At 35.1% G+C, this 17,329-nt stretch overlaps 1 protein-coding gene across 1 annotated transcript; it reads right to left on the minus strand.

Annotated features, from left to right (window-relative positions):
* Nucleotides 1-3,033: 3,033 nt before the first annotated feature.
* LOC137814166 (pterocarpan synthase 1-like) lies at nt 3,034-3,972 on the minus strand. The gene has a single exon (XM_068616757.1). It carries the CDS (start codon nt 3,916-3,918, stop codon nt 3,271-3,273), a length of 648 nt encoding a protein of 215 aa, XP_068472858.1. The 5' UTR covers nt 3,919-3,972; the 3' UTR covers nt 3,034-3,270.
* Between the last annotated feature and the right edge of the window lie 13,357 nt (nt 3,973-17,329).

The raw sequence follows: 17,329 nt of genomic DNA on the forward strand, positions 1-17,329 counted from the left end.
ATGCAAGTGTGTATTGCCCACATGCCGGGCCCAACAATTTTTATGGCACATTGTTCATCAACTCTTCAAAAGAGGCGTCCGGCTGTGGGTCGGGGGTCTCCACCTCGGCCTCCTCATCTAAATTTTCATCGGGGTTGGCCGGCACCAACTTTCCATCAACTAGTATTTTCTCTATATCGTACCGGTCGTCCTCCAAGGGTGCTCCATGCAGGCAGGCCGCTTGACCGATGCCTAACCGAAAATATTCTTCGCTAATGCGAAGCATGAAATCTTGGCCTTTAGCCACTTCCGCTTTCAACACCTCCTCCGGTCGGCACCCTCCTTTAGTTGCGCCTCGAGGTTCTTCGTCAGTCCCTCTTGCGCTCTCACGGCCGCCTGTTTCTCCTCCACTTGGGCCTTCAACTTTTTGACCATCTCGGCCGACCCTAAACCCTAATGCCTGACACCTCGAAATGCACATCAATCATTACGACTCTTCGGCTTTTATTCACCTCGAGCCTGGGGGCAAGTGTACCGGTAGACACCGGACGGACGTGGCCGACCGACCGAATGTATAATAAATGCAAGGGCATTTATGTAACAAGCCAAAGTAGTTAAGATACACCCCCGAAAAATAAGGAGAATGCGCTTAGAGAAGATATGTTCCCCGGGCATTCCGGAGCACGACTGGCAAGACCTATCCACAACCACCCTGAGCCCAAGGGATAGAAAGCCCATTAGGCAATCCTATAAATACTGTGCTCAAGCCAGAGAAAGGTACGTTTTCATTCACTTACTAAACCACACTTAGAATCTCATACTTACTTGAGCGTCGGAGTGCCTTCGCAGGTACCCTCCCCGGCCCGACCGAAGGAGACACCAAGAAGGAACGACCGACCGAAGGAGAAGAAGATCGACACGTCAGCAATTACACCACGTCAACCGACCGTGCCTGGGCCCCATCTCTCCGTTCAAGTACAATTTTAATTATTAAGTATTTTATATCTTAAGTTAATTTTTATACTAATTAATTTAAAATTTAAAATAATTAAAAATTAAAATTTTAGTAATTAATATTAGATACCAATTTAAAAACTAAATTTATAAATATTTATTAATAATAAAACTATCTTATATACAAATAAAATTTTAATTTATAAAATAATATTTAATTTAATAAATATAGTAATTAATTATTTTTTATTTCAAAAATTACATTTTATTTAATAATATTTTATAATAATAATTATTTCAAGACTTGCCAGCTCAATCAAGTTGAAGACAATATTTTTTTTTATAGATGATATACTTTGTCTAATTGGTTTACGTAGAAAACAATTTATCTGCCTCATGCTATTATTTAGAACAAGTGGTTTACGTAGACTTAGACTAGAAAACAATTTAGAACAAGTGGGGGTGTGAAAGTCTCATGCTCAGTTGGTGTAACCTCCCTCATATAATTAATTTTGGGTGTTTTTTGTTCGTGAGACTCCTAATTTTATTTTATCAATTCATCTGATACAAAACTGTAGTAAGAGTGTGTATATATACTTATTGTAATATAACAATGAAAAATAAAATAATAAGAATCTTAATTATTTTATTAATATAAAAAATAACATGATTTCTTAGTTTCTATTAATATATTTGATTGTCACTAAATTTAAATTACTAGATAATTTTATGTTCATGGGAAGAACGAAGCTAACACTAAAAAAATTAGTATATATTGATTAGTTTAGATGTAAAAATAACTAGTCAAATAAACTATATTTTAGTAGCTAATAATCATAAAAATATTTATTTATTAAAAGATTTCTAATTAGGATATGATTAGAAGAATTTTTTTTAGTCATGATTAATAGATTATTTTTTAAAAAAAATAACAGAAAATTAGATACTGAGTTTTTTATTTCTAACTTGAGACTTAAATTTTTAGTCACTCGTATCTAGTTTACTAGCAAAACTGATTTAGTAATGTGTGATATTTTATTGATCAAGATTTTTTGATGCATCATTCTCCCTTTTCAATTAATTTGTCTCAATTCTCAAACTCTTTGAGAATTCTTTTTAATTTTTGTAGTGCTTTAAGAAGTGACTATAATTATGGTCTTTTAAATTTGAATGCAACTCCATGATGCTCAATGGTTTAGCTTTATTCTCCCAACAACTCAATCTATTATAAAGTAAATTATACATAGTTTAAAAATTATTCAATTGCTTACTACTAGTTGAATGATGCATTATGTATTATATGATAAAATAGAAGTATTTTTCAAAATCAAGTTGGCTGTATAATACATTACTGATATAAAATGATGATTTTTAAAAGGAGTAGATGAGTCATGCATGTCAAGAAACAAATTTTTCAAATAGAAAAATAAAATGTTCTTTATTTAAGTGCAAAAAAATTGAAGTTCTTATATTTGGAAGAAGTTATTGTTTATCTTTAAAAAATTCATTCATTCATGAATATTAATATTTGATATGTCATGAGAAAGTGACTTATATGTGTAGATATTTTTCACCACACAAAAGGAACACCTTAAATTTTAGAGCATGATTTACGATGTTGGTTTAAAAAATGAAATGGATCATGATAAGGAAATGGACGAGTCTCCAAATATAAAAGCTTAAAAAGTCTCTAATTTTTTACTTACTTTCAAGAATAAAACTCTATATTTCTTTTTCAAAATCACATGTTAAGAAAATTAAGAGGGATCTCCACAAAGTAAACAAGCAAAATTCGCACTACTTGAAGCCAAACCATCTTCCGAACAAACAGACCAAAATATATATATATATATATATATATATATATATATATATATATATATATATATATATATATATATAAATAAATAAACAAATACATTTCTTTCAAATAATTTCGTTTATTATTCATATATATTCCTGATGAAGTATTTTTCTCCCTCTTTAGGTCTCTACTCTATTATACAATAAAGACAACGGTAAACATATGCTAAGAAAAATTATTTAAGAGACACAGTATACGCAACTTGCACTACATCAAAGAAGACTTGGACAACAAAATTATTCGTAGTTTTTAAAGGAGTGAATTAGGAAAATTTGTCTAGGGATGTTGTCTAATTTCTTGACTTATTCATGTGTGTAAGTTAGTTTAAAACTTACGAGAATATTGTATCAGTTAGACAATTCTAACTTCTAATACAAAATTTGCAAGTTTATAAACCAGTTGAAACACGCAACTAAACTTTAGCAACTAAAGTAGGAATGAGAAAGGGTATAGAACGTTCAGATATTAAAAGGTTATATTTTGTTAAGAATAGGATCAGTCATGAAGTGCAGTCCCTCGTTGAAATGGTGATGAGAAGAAGAGGTGGTAGAGGGATAATGGTAGACGTAGACATTGTATTCCACAGTGGCATCACCTTTGTTGTAATCAACCTTGACACTGCGAGCTAGAACAAAGCCACGAGCGAAGCGGAAAGCACCTGTGCCACCAATAATTGGCATCTCCCTCACTGGATTAATGATCTCATTCCTCCCTAACAAACTCAAAGTGCTACCATTGAACTCTCCTTCAAAGAATGTCAAGGTCATCCCCATTACTATTTCCAAATCCAAACCAGCTCTTTGGGTCGCAGATAGGTAAAATCCTTGAGCTTTTCCTATCTGTCTCGACTCAACATCAGGTCCAATCGTCAATGGGTCCTCAATCACCACCATGGACCCGAATGGAAGAGGAGAGTTAGACATAATCTTAGGAGGGTCGATTATGATGAGGGAGGGTTTCTCGTTTGTAATAAGTTCATGAAAGTAGAAGCGAATGTGTGTGAGCTTCTCACGAGAACGTAACTGATCGGGAGAAATATTTTGGTAGAAGGTGGCAGAAACTAGCGAAGTGAAAAGGAAGGAAAGGATTAGAGGACCAAAAAAAGCTTTGAAATTAGCCATGGATGAAGGTAGCTAAAAGGTTTAGGAAGATGGTTCTCTAATTGGTAGGATTTGATGATATACTTCTTCACCAAATGAGAGGAGTATTTATAACAAAGTAGAAGTGTGAACTATTTGATGTTAGGTAAGCTCACGTGACACTATAGTTTATAAAATTCATAATAAATAAATATTTTAATGTATACATTATATTATAATTAATATATAAACTGTACTATACAAATTAAGAGATAGAGCATGCAAGACTTCACTTGAAATTAAGAGAACTCTGGTTATGGAACCATATACTAAACAATATTCTTTTTTTAAAGGCTTAGATATCCTAATATATATATTTGATTACACAATTATTTTTTCTTTAAATTAAATATCTCATAAATAAATTTTACTTATCTATGTAAAAGACAATGTAGAATTTAGTGACCATTTGCAATTTCTTCTTTGCTACATGACCACTTGCAATTATCTGATATTTTAAGAGGAAATTGCTAGTTTGGGCATAAACGCAACCAAACAGCAACAATTGACTATTCCACTTCTCGATTATTATTTTTAAAGGAAAATTTTGGCTTCAGACGTCACTTTTGAGGACAAACGTTGAAAAGTTTTGAAATGGTATAATAAAAATTGGAAACTTTTCTTTGACACTACCTTTATGTATACATCCACTTGGCAATTGCTTTTAATAATAAAATATTATATTGTAATAACAAAAAAGTATAAATAAAATATTATAATAAAATAATAATTTATAAATTTTTAAGTTAAATATAAATGAAATTATTAAAATATTATATTGTAATAATAATAAAAAATTATAATAAAATAATAATTCATAATGTTGCAAGTTAAATATAAATGAAAATAAGAATGTCAATGTATCATTATTAAAAAAATAGCACGTTTTGAAGTTTAACAACTAATTGTGAGAAATTATTGGGTGACATTTTACTCAAATATTTGGTGGAAGAGTATTATTATCTTTAGTCTTATTCAATACCATCCAATTCAAATATAATTGGCTCAATAAAAATGTATATATCACTAAAATAAAATCCATAAATAACAATTAAATTAGATATAAAAATAATTAGTCACTATATTAATTAAATTAGGTATTAATTTAGAGACAAAAAATTATTGATATCCAAAGTGGTTTCAATTATTAATAAAAAATTATAAAATATTTTAAAAATTAGTATCTAAGTTAGCTACCTAGGTTTTAGTTCCTAATATTTTAAATTTTAAATTGGTATCTAAAACACTAATAGAGACTAATTTATAATATAAAGTAGTAAGTAACTAAAATATTGGTAGCTAAGGGTTAGATACCAATTTAGAAACTATTTTATAAATTTTTATTAATAATACACTACAAGAAAATCATGAAATAAAACCAATTTTAGAGACAAAAATTAATTAGTTGTTTTAGTAACTAAATTAGAGACCATTTTAGTGACTAAATTAGAGACCATTTTAGGGACTAAATAAATTTTTCGTTTCTAAATTATTTTCTATTATTGTTAAATGGTTTCTAAATTGGTATCTAATTAGCAACCAAGATTTTTGCAACCAAATTTAGAATATAAATAATTGGTAGTTAAAACCTTGGTTGCTAATTAGATACTAATTTAAAAACTATTTAACAATAATAGAAACTAATTTAGAAATCTTTTTTTTTTAGTTTCTAAAATGGTCTCTAATTTAGTTACTTTTGCAACTAGTTATTTTGATATCTAAAAATTGGTTTCTATTTGATGATTTTCTTGTAGTGATAAAAACTAATTTATATACCAATAATTTTTTTAGTTTATAAAATGGTCTCTAATTTACTCAAATAGTAACTAATTATTTTGGTCTCTAAAATTAGTTTTCATTTAATGATTTTCTTGAAGTATATATATATATATATATATATATCATTTTAAAAAAACCACAATCTTTTTAGAAATTTTCTTTTTCCTTCATCTACCTTTTCTTTAAATTTTTGACATCCTCGTTTATCATATTAACAATTGAAGTCTATTATTGGATTCTTGACAACGAATACTACAAAACTCTTTGATCATAGTTAGAGTAAGTTCATTTTTGCAAATTTTCCTTTGAACTAGTTTTGAACTTTTTAGATTTGTTTTTGGCATATGTTTTGCATGTAGTGTTTTTAGCTTCAGGATTAGTCTCTCTTACTATAGAGTCCTAGTGGTATGGTTAGATCATTGATAATGACTTTATGGTACATGTTAAGTTATCCTTAGGTTTTGTAGGATTGGAGCTCATTGTGAGGACACATATTCAAAGTTAAGTAAGAGAATGTAGTTTTAATTTTCAATGGAACCCTAGATTAGAAGATCTAGATGTGGGGGTGTCATTTTCAAATCTTCTTATATGTGTTGGGAATCCCTCCTTATTTTAATAGGGACCATGACCAATACTGATCCATTGAATATATTCAATGATTGTCATTCCAAGAATCTTGGAATTATATTTCTCTTGAAAATGTGATAAGTTTTAATTATCCATTATCTCTTTATGTGATAAGTCGTCATGTCGTTCTCAGTATAAAATGAACTTATGAGGAAGAGAAAGGCAGACAAGTGAGAAGAGCAACATAGAGAGTGAATGAGATAATATATATCCACCATAGTGTGAGATTAGAAATCATAGTGAAAAGCTATAGAGACATTGTATTCTATCCTTGTTGGGTGAAATTGAGTGTTATCGTCACAGAGTGAGAGAAACAAATATTGTAATCCTACTTTCATAGTGGAGACATTTTTTGGACTAGGTCCTGAGGGTTTTTATTTCTCAAATTGAAAAGGTTTTCCCACGTTAAAAATTCTCGGTGTCATTATTCTATTTTGCTTTATTTTTCTTTTATCTACTTATTGTTTTCGCAAGTGCCTATTTTGTATCTACACCAAAAAGGTAGAATTTGTTCTAATTTTCCCAACAATATGATTGTTTGTTTTTTAGTAAAGTAGTGTATTGGTTGAAATTAAATGTGAAAGGGTTGATTATGTTAATTGTGTGTACACTACAAGAAAATCATTAAATAGAGACTAATTTTAGAGACTAAAAATAACTAGTCACTATATTAACTAAATTAGATATTATTTAGAGACTAAAAAAATTATTGGTACCTAAAGTAGTTTTTATTATTAATAAATATTTTATAAATTGATATCTAATTAGCTACCAACTAATTAGATTATAAAGTTGGTAGGTAAAATTTTGGTAACTAATTATATACTAATTTATTAATAATAGAAACTACTTTAGATACCAATAACTTTTTTAATCTCTAAAATAGTATCTAATTTATTTAATATAGTGACTAGTTAATTTTTGTCTCTAAAATTAGTCTTTATCTAATGATTTTCTTGTAGTGATAGTATATGCTGATTCGATATGAATAAGTTATTGAATGTCTTTTGTTTGAGATTGAAAGTGTTGAATGGTAGTATGAATTGATTTGAATTGTATTAATATTCATTTTGAAATGTAAGATTTGTAAGTATTGGTTGTTTTGAATTTGAAGGTTGAAATTGGTTTAGAAATCATGAATAGTTGAATATATAGGTTGACATATGAATTTAATGAGAGTACCTCTACAATTCTAAGCAAAGTGTTGTTATTTTAACATGATAAGATTTAAGAAATACAAGTTTGAATGAGAATTTTTGGTGAAAATATTAAGGAAATCTATTTTGTTGCAATGTTAATCTACTTTTTTTCTCAAGCAGGGATTTTCACTTAAGCAAAAATTCTCTTTCAAGTTAGAATGAGATGGTGAATTTTGGATTGCTCCCAGACTTATTTCGCTCAAGTGAGAAAATTCTCGCTCAAGCAAAAATACGGTGAAAAATTGGGTGCTCGTGGGTCTATTTTCGCTCAAGAGACTATATTTTCACTCAACTTACGAGATTTTCGCTCAAGCTATAAAAAAAAAACTTAAAATTTGTGATACTTGTCATTTTGCAAAATAAAAAAGATTTTCCTTTCCTATTAGTACATATAAATCTAAAAAATATTTTGATTTGATTCATGTAGATCTATGGGAACCATAATATCGTTAATTCATGGTCATAAATATTTCTTGACCATAGTTGACCACTATTCGAGGTACATATGGATTTTTCTTTTAAACCAAAAATTTGAAGTTGTCAAGACTTTGGAAAATTTTGTTGTTTTTGTTCAAACACAATTTGAGATAGCAATAAAAATAATAAGAAGTGGCAATGAAACTGAATTTTTCATGACTAATTTCTTTGTCAACAAAGAAATAGTGTATCAAACATCATGTGTCAATACTCCACAAAAAAATAATATAGTTGAAAGGAAACATGGTCATTTATTAAATGTAGCAAGATCTCTCATGATACAATCACATTTACCCAAAATGTATTAGTCATATTGTGTGATAGATGTTGTGCATATTATAAACATGTTTCTCATACTTGTTTTAAACTATTTTTCTCCTCATGAAATGCTTTACAAAATTGCAGAAGATTTTAATGGATTAAAGGTGTTTGGATCTTTATATTATGCTAGCACTTTGTCATCAAATAGAAGAAAATTTGATCCAAGCGCATCAAAATGTTTTTTTATTGGTTTTAAAATGAGGACAAAAGGATATGTTTGTTGAATATTCAATCCAGAGAAATTTTTGTGTCTAGAGATGTTGTCTTCTATGAACATGTTTTTTCATATCAAAGGGTTCAAGATACTAGCAATGAAACTAACAATCATAACATTCATGATAAGAGTTTTTTTTACTAAAGATTAACCTGTTTTGAGACAACCATCACAAGTCATTTTTGCACCTTGTGATAATGATGAAAATAACTATAATAATAATTGTGAATCAAACATTGAGGTTTCAGAAGAAATTTGTTCCCATATAGACCAAAACCTCAATGAAGATCACGACACAAAACAAAATTATGAATTAGATCAGTCATTCTGAATGAGTACAAAAATAAAAAGACCACATGAGTATCTAAAGGATTATAATTGTAATCTTAATGTTTTCAATACATCTTTTGTAAATGAACTTAATTTCAAAAATGTCACCGCATTTTTTTATAAGTGTGTTTGTTTGTAAAGTCACACTTAATAAACAATAGTTATTTCTACATTTTGCACTAGTGACTCATTCTTTAATGTTTTCCTCGACTTCCTTATTCATTTTTTTATTGAGAGTTTTATTGATATACTTTAATTCTTATTCTAATATTTTCTTTCGTCGACATATATCTTTTATTTAATTTTCTAACAAATAAAAACTATAATAAAAATAGTTGTATTATGTAAAATGAAATATTATAAAATGAAATATTATAAACGCAGAACACGGATACTTATTTTATTTGATTTTGGTGAGATTTTTTTTCCAATTATGTGTTAATTTATTTCCTTTTTGAACTCTACTATATTTTTATTTTTTTTATTTTTTTATTTTGTGCTCTTTATTTTAAATCTTATTACAAACCGTTAAATATGATTAAAAGTCAAATTGAAAAATAATTTAAATGGAAAATCCCATTTTAGAGATACTACTTGTTTTATTATATTATTTTTCTTTTATTTTAAAGTTAATTAAAATTTATTTTTGAATTGTTAAATAGCAACAAACATACTTAAATGAATATCATTTGTCGATATTGAAGAGAGATACTAAGAAGCATTTTGAGTGTGGGGTTGAACTCAGGGACAGTTGAGTCTAATGAAACAGAGAAAATCCAAACAATGTGGAGTGATTAATGGGGACCACGTTAATAATATCTCCATGAGAAGGGTCTTGATGGTGGGCATAACTTGACTTTGTGAAAAAAGTAGTGTTATCTTCAATTTTGGAAACGTCACAAAAATTCAAGGTAGTGACCGAGTACGTTATATATACAGAAGGAGGAAGGAGGAGGTAGAGAAATTAAGAAGAAAGTTACACACGAGAGATGTTACATAATCTATAATCTATGAAGCTCGAATACTTCTCTTAAATGGTGTATCTGTCGTATCGGACGTCAACATTCGTATGACACTCGTAGAACATGTATCGGTGAAGTGTCCAATTCAAAAAATATTTGTTGGATTTTTGACAATTCTAACACAAGTCTAACATAATTTTAAAAAAGAAAAATACATTAATTTTCTAAAAACTCAAATTTATTATATAATTTTTATTATGATTATAAAAATAAGGAACAAATTATTTTAAATCAGTCATGAAAAACATTTTTTTACTAAAAAATTTATATAATTCATAATTATATAATATATAAATCTTTCTTCCATATTTTATATTTTAGAGATTATACGTATTTTCGTGTCTGTTTTGTATCCGTGTCTGTACAAGTGTCTAAACTACATAGCACCTAATGAATTTACTATTGGAAATTATTAATTTTTATAATACATAACTAAGTTATATTAATTATTCTTCTGTGAAACGGAAATATCTTATTTTCATTTTGTGTCTGTACCTGTATGGATATTGGGGACTGAGTAATGTTGATCCACATCGATACAAGGTGTCTACTTCGCTCTCGGTTGTCCTATTCTTCAAGTCTCCTACTTCCTTGCGTGCCTCGGTCGGCCGGTGGGTGTACCTGCGATTGTACTCCGACGCTCAAGTCAGCGATGTTTTTTAAGTGAGAATCTCTGATAGTATGAAAAACGCACCTTTTTCCCCATTAGACGTCCCTTTTAGTAGGTTGACCTGGGCCTTGGTCACGTGGGCCAAGCAGTTGGTGGTCAGAGACATGTTTAGTGGCTTCTGGGTCGTGTTTGATGGTGTCCTGAAAATTAGGGGAGTGGTCCAGAGGACGTGCTTTGACTTAGTCAATGGTCGTTGTAACTGCTTTCCACTTCACGCGAAATAATCGTAGTGGATTTAACTAGATGTAATTAGATTTAATTAGATTTATTCGACGTAAACCGCACGGAGAAATATGGTGCCGACCGGTACACTTGCCCCCAGGCTCGAGGGCATGGATGACCGAAGAGTCGTATAAGACGCACGAAACTCTTGGGGTGGTGCTCGCTAGCTGGCATTATTAAATGTGTGGCAGAGATGTGACGTATGGCAGGATTGCGGTTTCGAGGGGCTGTCCCATCGTGATGCTTTCAATGGCGAGGATCTCGTGTCGTTTCATTTGCCGAATGCGTTTAGCCGTTGGATTGGGTTTGATCTGACGGTGTTGGACGAGTGTTGGAGTTTTCTACTCTCACTTCTCACCCTATAAATATCGCTTCATTTGAACTTTTGAGGGTTTGCGTATTTCTTCTGCTCTCTGGATCTTGCATCTTATGCTCTGAGTGTCGCGTCTGTCGCGATTTGTCAGGGTTGTCGTCGATTTTTCTTCTGAATTACCTGGCTTTAAGGTTAGTGATGCCTTCTTCTAAGGAGTCTTCTAATGATATGGATTCGTCTTTGACTCGGACTGCATCTGGTAATGCGAGTCAGTCTTCGGACGGCCCAAACTATGACTGGGTCGATCCGTCTGTCCTTCGTATGCCTAGCAAAATCAAGTCCTCTAATGACTTGGATAAATTTCTTTCAAGTCATAGGAGTTTCTTAGCGCTCGACTGCCCGACCGAGGCGTTGGTTGTAGATATATGCAGTGCGACCGACCGGGTATGCCACGGTCGGGAGAACGCTCCCCACGATTTCTTTTATGTTTATAGTACTTTGTTTTCTCATTTGTATGTATCTTTTCCCTTTGATGATTTTACCATGAGTATCCTTCGGATACTTAACGTTGCACCGACCCAGCTGCATCCGAATTCGTGGGCAATTTTACAAGCCTTCCGGGTTATCTGTCAAATTTTTGGCCTCACGCCTACTCCTGAGTCTTTCTTGTACTATTATAATACTCATCCCAGCCATCCTGTTGGTTGGTTATCCCTATCTAGTCGTCCGGGTAATGTGCGTTTCGCTGCGCTTACCTCCTCTTACAAAAATTTCAAAGATTATTATTTTAAAGTTTTTGTGGAGCCGGATGGCCGAGATCTTTTTTAGAATGCCGACGGGACTACTAAATTTCCCTTTCATTGGACCGAGAAACCTGCCACACTTGATAATCGATTTTGGGAGTCCTTATCCCCTATTGATCAGGAGATTTTGATGATTATAAACCAATTGCCGTGTAGACTTCCCACTCGGGAACTGATAGCTCTCTATGGATCGTCCAAGCAATGGGCAGATCTGAACGGTGAGCATCTTTGCTCTTCGGTCGTTCGGTTAAATACTTGACTTTATTTAACTGTGTGTGTGTTTTGTAGATATCGTCGTGACGATGGATCCGAGTTTGAGTAAGTTCATGAACAGCTTGAAAAGACAAGCGAAGAAGAGCAAGATTGTTGTTATTGCTGGTGTGAAATCGAAGTCCCCAACTGCTGCCATCGGGGAGGGGCCGACCGAGATTGCTATTGCTGCCCCAATCGCAAGTAAGAAAAGGGGTCGTCTGGCTAAGGTGCCGAGAATCGAGGCGGGCTCTTCTTCTGGAGGCAAACCCATCAGCATGTTGGGAGTTGGGATACGAGTTGCCCCCACCATGAAATTTGATCTGCGACCTGAGGATGAGGGAATATTGGCCGCCGTCCCCACTTTGGACCTTATTGCAGAAATGGTTGAACTTCAGTGTCGGGCAGCAGTTGTAAGCCATGCTATTGGCGAGAAATTGAAGAGGGCCGAGTCCGTTGTGATTCCAAAGTTGAAGCGTAAGCTCGACGACTCGGCCACTTCTTTGAAGAAAGCTTTGGAGTCCGTTGAAGAATGCCAAAGGGAGAGAGAGAGAGAGAGAGAGAGAGAGAGAGAGAGAGAGATAACCTGCTGGCGAAGGAAGAGCAAGAAGCTTTGAAGACCGCATTGGCTGAAATGACGGCCGAACGAAACTTCTTGAAGAAAGAAAAAGATGATCTGATGGTCGAAAAGGAAACTTTGAACGCCGAGATCGAACAATGCCAAAGTTTTATGTTGCGCGTAAGTGAAGAAAGTTTCAACCAGGGCGTTCGTCAGGTGGCTTTTTTCCATGGTGTGCCGGCTGATGATGTTCGTTACGATCCGGGCATGGATGTGGTGGATGGCTGCCTAGTACCTCTTGGAGGCGAAGAAGGTGAGGAGGCCGAAGGTGCGGAGGATGAATGTCAAAACCTGGACGAAACCTGTATCGGAGGACCCCCAGTAGGATGATGCTATCGAAATAGTATAATTTATGAAGTATATCTGGACCCGGGTTGTGGGCGCTTGAACAATCAATTGCTTTAGTCTTACTTTTTCCACTCACTTTTATTGCTTTCGAACAATCATTTATTACGTTCTGCTTTTAATCTGAAAGACCATTCCAGTATTTGAAGTTATTCTTTCGGATAACACCTAAGTTATTAGTTATATGTTCTGACCGAACGAACGGTTAATTAATAATTGAATTATTAATTTCTGACCAAGGTTGGTAGATAACGTTTAAGTTAAAATTCAGATAACCTTAGTTATATGTTCTGACCGAACGAACGATTAATTAATAATTGAATTATTAATTTCTGACCAAGGTTGGTAGATAACGTTTAAGTTAAAATTCAGATAACCTTAGTTATATGTTCTGACCGATTGAACGGTTAATTAATAATTGAATTATTAATTTCTGACCAAGGTTGGTAGATAACGTTTAAGTTAAAATTCAGATAACCTTAGTTATATGTTCTGACCGAACGAACGGTTAATTAATAATTGAATTATTAATTTCTGACCAAGGTTGGTAAATAACGTTTAAGTTAAAATTCAGATAACCTTAGTTATATGTTCTGACCGAACGAACGGTTAATTAATAATGGAAATATTAATTTCTGACCAAGGTTGGTAATTTTAAAGTGCCTCGTTAAAACCTTCTCGGTAGAAAACCCTCCTTAGGGATAAAACAACCGAGCGAGGAAAGAGTGCACTGAATTCATTCATCAACTGTAATAGAATTTGAGATGCGTGGCATTCCACGTTCTCGGTATAGATTTTCCTGAAAAATATTCTAAGTAATATGCTCCTCCTGTTGCTGTGTCGGAAATGCGGAATGGTCCTTCCCAGTTACTTGAAAATTTTTCGCCGTCTTTCTGAGCGTCGTTGCGCATGCGCCAAACTAAATCTCCCTTCTGATAGCTTCGTGGCTTCACTTTCGAGTTGTATCTTCGTGCTGCTCGTATTTTGCATGCCTCTTCTCTTATTTTGCATTTGTCCCTTAATTCATTGATGAGGTCGAGGCCGACCAGTAGACTTTCCTTGTTCAAGTCTAAATCTAATGTCTGTCGACGCAGTGAAGGCTCGTCGATTTCTACTGGAATCATGGCTTCCGTGTCGTACGTCAGGCTGTAAGGTGTTTCCTGAGTCGTTGACTGGGGAGTACAGCGATAGGCCCATAGCACCTCTAACAATTCTTCAGTCCAATTTCCCTTGGACGGGCCAAGTCTCTTCTTTAATTCATTGAGAATAACTTTGTTGGCTGCTTCCGCCTGACCGTTGGTTTGAGGGTGTTCGACCGAACTTGCGATGTGTCTTATGTGGAGTTTCTCATAGAATTCAGCTAGCCCTCGGTCGGTGAATTGTCGACCGTTATCTGTGATAATGATCTGAGGTAGGCCGAACCTGCAGACAATGTTTTTCCATACAAAGCTTTGAACGTTACGGGCGGTGATGGCTTACGATGTGTCTTATGTGGAGTTTCTCATAGAATTCAGCTAGCCCTCGGTCGGTGAATTGTCGACCGTTATCTGTGATAATGATCTGAGGTAGGCCGAACCTGCAGACAATGTTTTTCCATACAAAGCTTTGAACGTTACGGGCGGTGATGGCTGTTAATGGTTCGGCCTCAATCCATTTGGTAAAGTAATCTATGCCAACCAATAGGAACTTGCATTGCCCTTTTCCGGGTGTGAAAGGTCCAACAATATCCATTCCCCACTTCACAAATGGCCAGGGGGATAGGATGTAGTGTAGGTGTTCTGGTTTTTGGTGCGACAAGGTGCCGAACTCCTGACACTTCACACATTTTTGAACATATTTGGTGCAGTCTCCCTGTACGGTCGGCCAGTAGTATCCAGCTCTTAAAATTTTGGCGGACATAGTCCGTGCTCCTGAATGGGTTCCGCATATCCCCTCGTGTAACTCGGTCATTACATAGGTGACTTGTTCTGGACTAAGGCATTTTAGGAGGGGACGGGAGTACCCTCTCCTGTAGAGATCATGGCCAATGAGTATGTATCAGGCGGCTTGTAGTTTCATTGTCTTCTCCAAGTGTGGATCGCATACACCATAAGTCTGATATTGTTTTATGGGAGTCATCCAGTTGGGTTGAGTGTCGGTCGCCATGCATTCTTCGGTACCAACACTTGGTTTAGCGAGGGTGACGTGTATGGCCGACCGGTGGACACCTTTCTTTTTTAGTGTAGCCAATCTTGATAGAGCGTCCGCCCGAGTGTTATTTTCCCTCCGTACGTGTTGGAATGAGATTTCTTTGAACCTGTTTCGAAGATTTTTCACAAAATGGAAATATTGCTGAAGTAATGTTTCTCTTACCTCATACTCCCCTATGAGTTGTCCGACGACTAGACGGGAGTCGCTCTTACAAATTATGTTTGTTATCTCTAACTCGAGTGCCAGATGTAGACCTGCGATTATACCTTCATATTCGGCCTCATTATTGGAAGTTTTAAATTCAAACTTCATGGCTTGTTCGATAACAATCTCTCCTGGTCCTTCAAGTACAACTCCCGCCCCGGACGAGCGACTGTTCGAAGATCCATCTACGTATAGTGTTCATTGGGGAGTTTCTTCGGTCGGATAGGGAGTGAGTTCTGCTGTGAAGTCAGCAAGGGCTTGGGACTCGATGGCCCCCCTGGGTTGGTATTCGATATGGAATTCTGACAGCTCAACTGCCCAACCTATCATTCGTCCGGCCAGGTCAGGCTTGGTGAGAATCTTCATAATGGGATAGTTAGTCTTAACTATAACCTTGTGATTCTGAAAGTACATCCGCATCCGTCGTGCGGTAATGACTAAAGCTAAGGCAACTTTTTCGACCATTTGGTACCGGGTCTCCGCGTCGTGTAAGACTCGGCTGACGAAATATATTGGTCGTTCCTCCGCTTCAATTTCTTGTACTAGAACGGAACTCACTGCTTCATTGGAGACAGCGAGGTAGACCACAATGGGCTCTCGTGCGTTCGGTTTCTGGATGACCGGTGGGGATGCCAGAAATGTTTTTAGCTGTTGGAAATTATGTTCGCATCATTCATCTGTCCATTCAAACTTAGTTGTTTTCTTCAAAAGTTTAGGTAAGCTTAGGTACGAATCGAGATAACGATGCAAGGCGGCCGACTAGTCTCTGAATCTCTTTGAGTCCGCTAGGACTTCTCATTTCAGTGATTGCCTTGCATTTTTCTGGATTAGCCTCTATGCCTCGATGGGTGAGCATGAAGCCCATGAATTTCCCACCTTCTACGCCGAACGCACACTTTTCCGGGTTCAAACGCATGCGGTATCGACGCAAGGCTTGGAAAACTTCTTTTAAATCATAAATATGTTGCTCGCAAGAATCTGATTTGACGACAATGTCGTCCACATATACCTCCACGTTCCGACCGATCATGTCGTGGAACACGTGATCCATAAGTCGCTGGTATGTGGCTCCGGCATTCTTGAGACCGAACGGCATGACTTCATAGAAGAAATTATCGGAATCTGTTCTAAATGCGGTTTTCTCTCGATCACGGTGGTACATTTGTATTTGGTTATAACCCGAATAAGCATCAAGGAAGCTTAGAATTTGATGACCGACCGCACCGTCGACCAGTCGGTCGATTGTAGGTAAGGGATACGAGTCCTTTGGGCATGCTTTGTTAAGGTCTGTATAATCTACACACATTCTCCATTTTCCATTCGCCTTTTTTACCATCACCACGTTGGCTAACCACGTTGTGTAGTGGGCCTTCTGAATAAAACCAGCTTGAACTAGCTTGTCTGTTTCCTCCCATGCGGCTTTGCGTCGTTCTTCACCTAGTTTCCTTTTCTTTTGAGCGATCGGCCTGGCCTCTTTATAGATGGATAATCGATGGGTGATAACATCTGATTTTACCCCTGGCATGTCTGCGGCGGTCCAAGCAAAAAGGTCAGCATTTTTTGTTAACGTCTTACCGATCGCTTCTCGGTCGTCCGGCTTGAGAGATGTCCCCATGTGTGTCTTGCGATCTTTGTCACGGAGAAATATGGGTTGAAGATCTTCCCCTGCTTCCATTCCGGGATCATCCAGCCGAGGATCTAGATCAACTAAAGCGACTAAGTGTCTTCTAGATTCTCTTCCTTTAGAACGTCTTTCTGGTGACCGGCCTCTTCGCTCTGTGGTTCGGTCGGCCGACGTAGTATAGAGCC

This window comes from Phaseolus vulgaris, chromosome 1, assembly GCF_000499845.2.
Source record: "Phaseolus vulgaris cultivar G19833 chromosome 1, P. vulgaris v2.0, whole genome shotgun sequence".
NCBI lineage: Eukaryota > Viridiplantae > Streptophyta > Magnoliopsida > Fabales > Fabaceae > Phaseolus > Phaseolus vulgaris.

Coding starts and splice junctions, on each gene's coding strand:
- LOC137814166 (XM_068616757.1), bottom strand. CDS start 3,918: ATGGCTAATTTCAAAGCTTTTTTTGGTCCTCTAATCCTTTCCTTCCTT.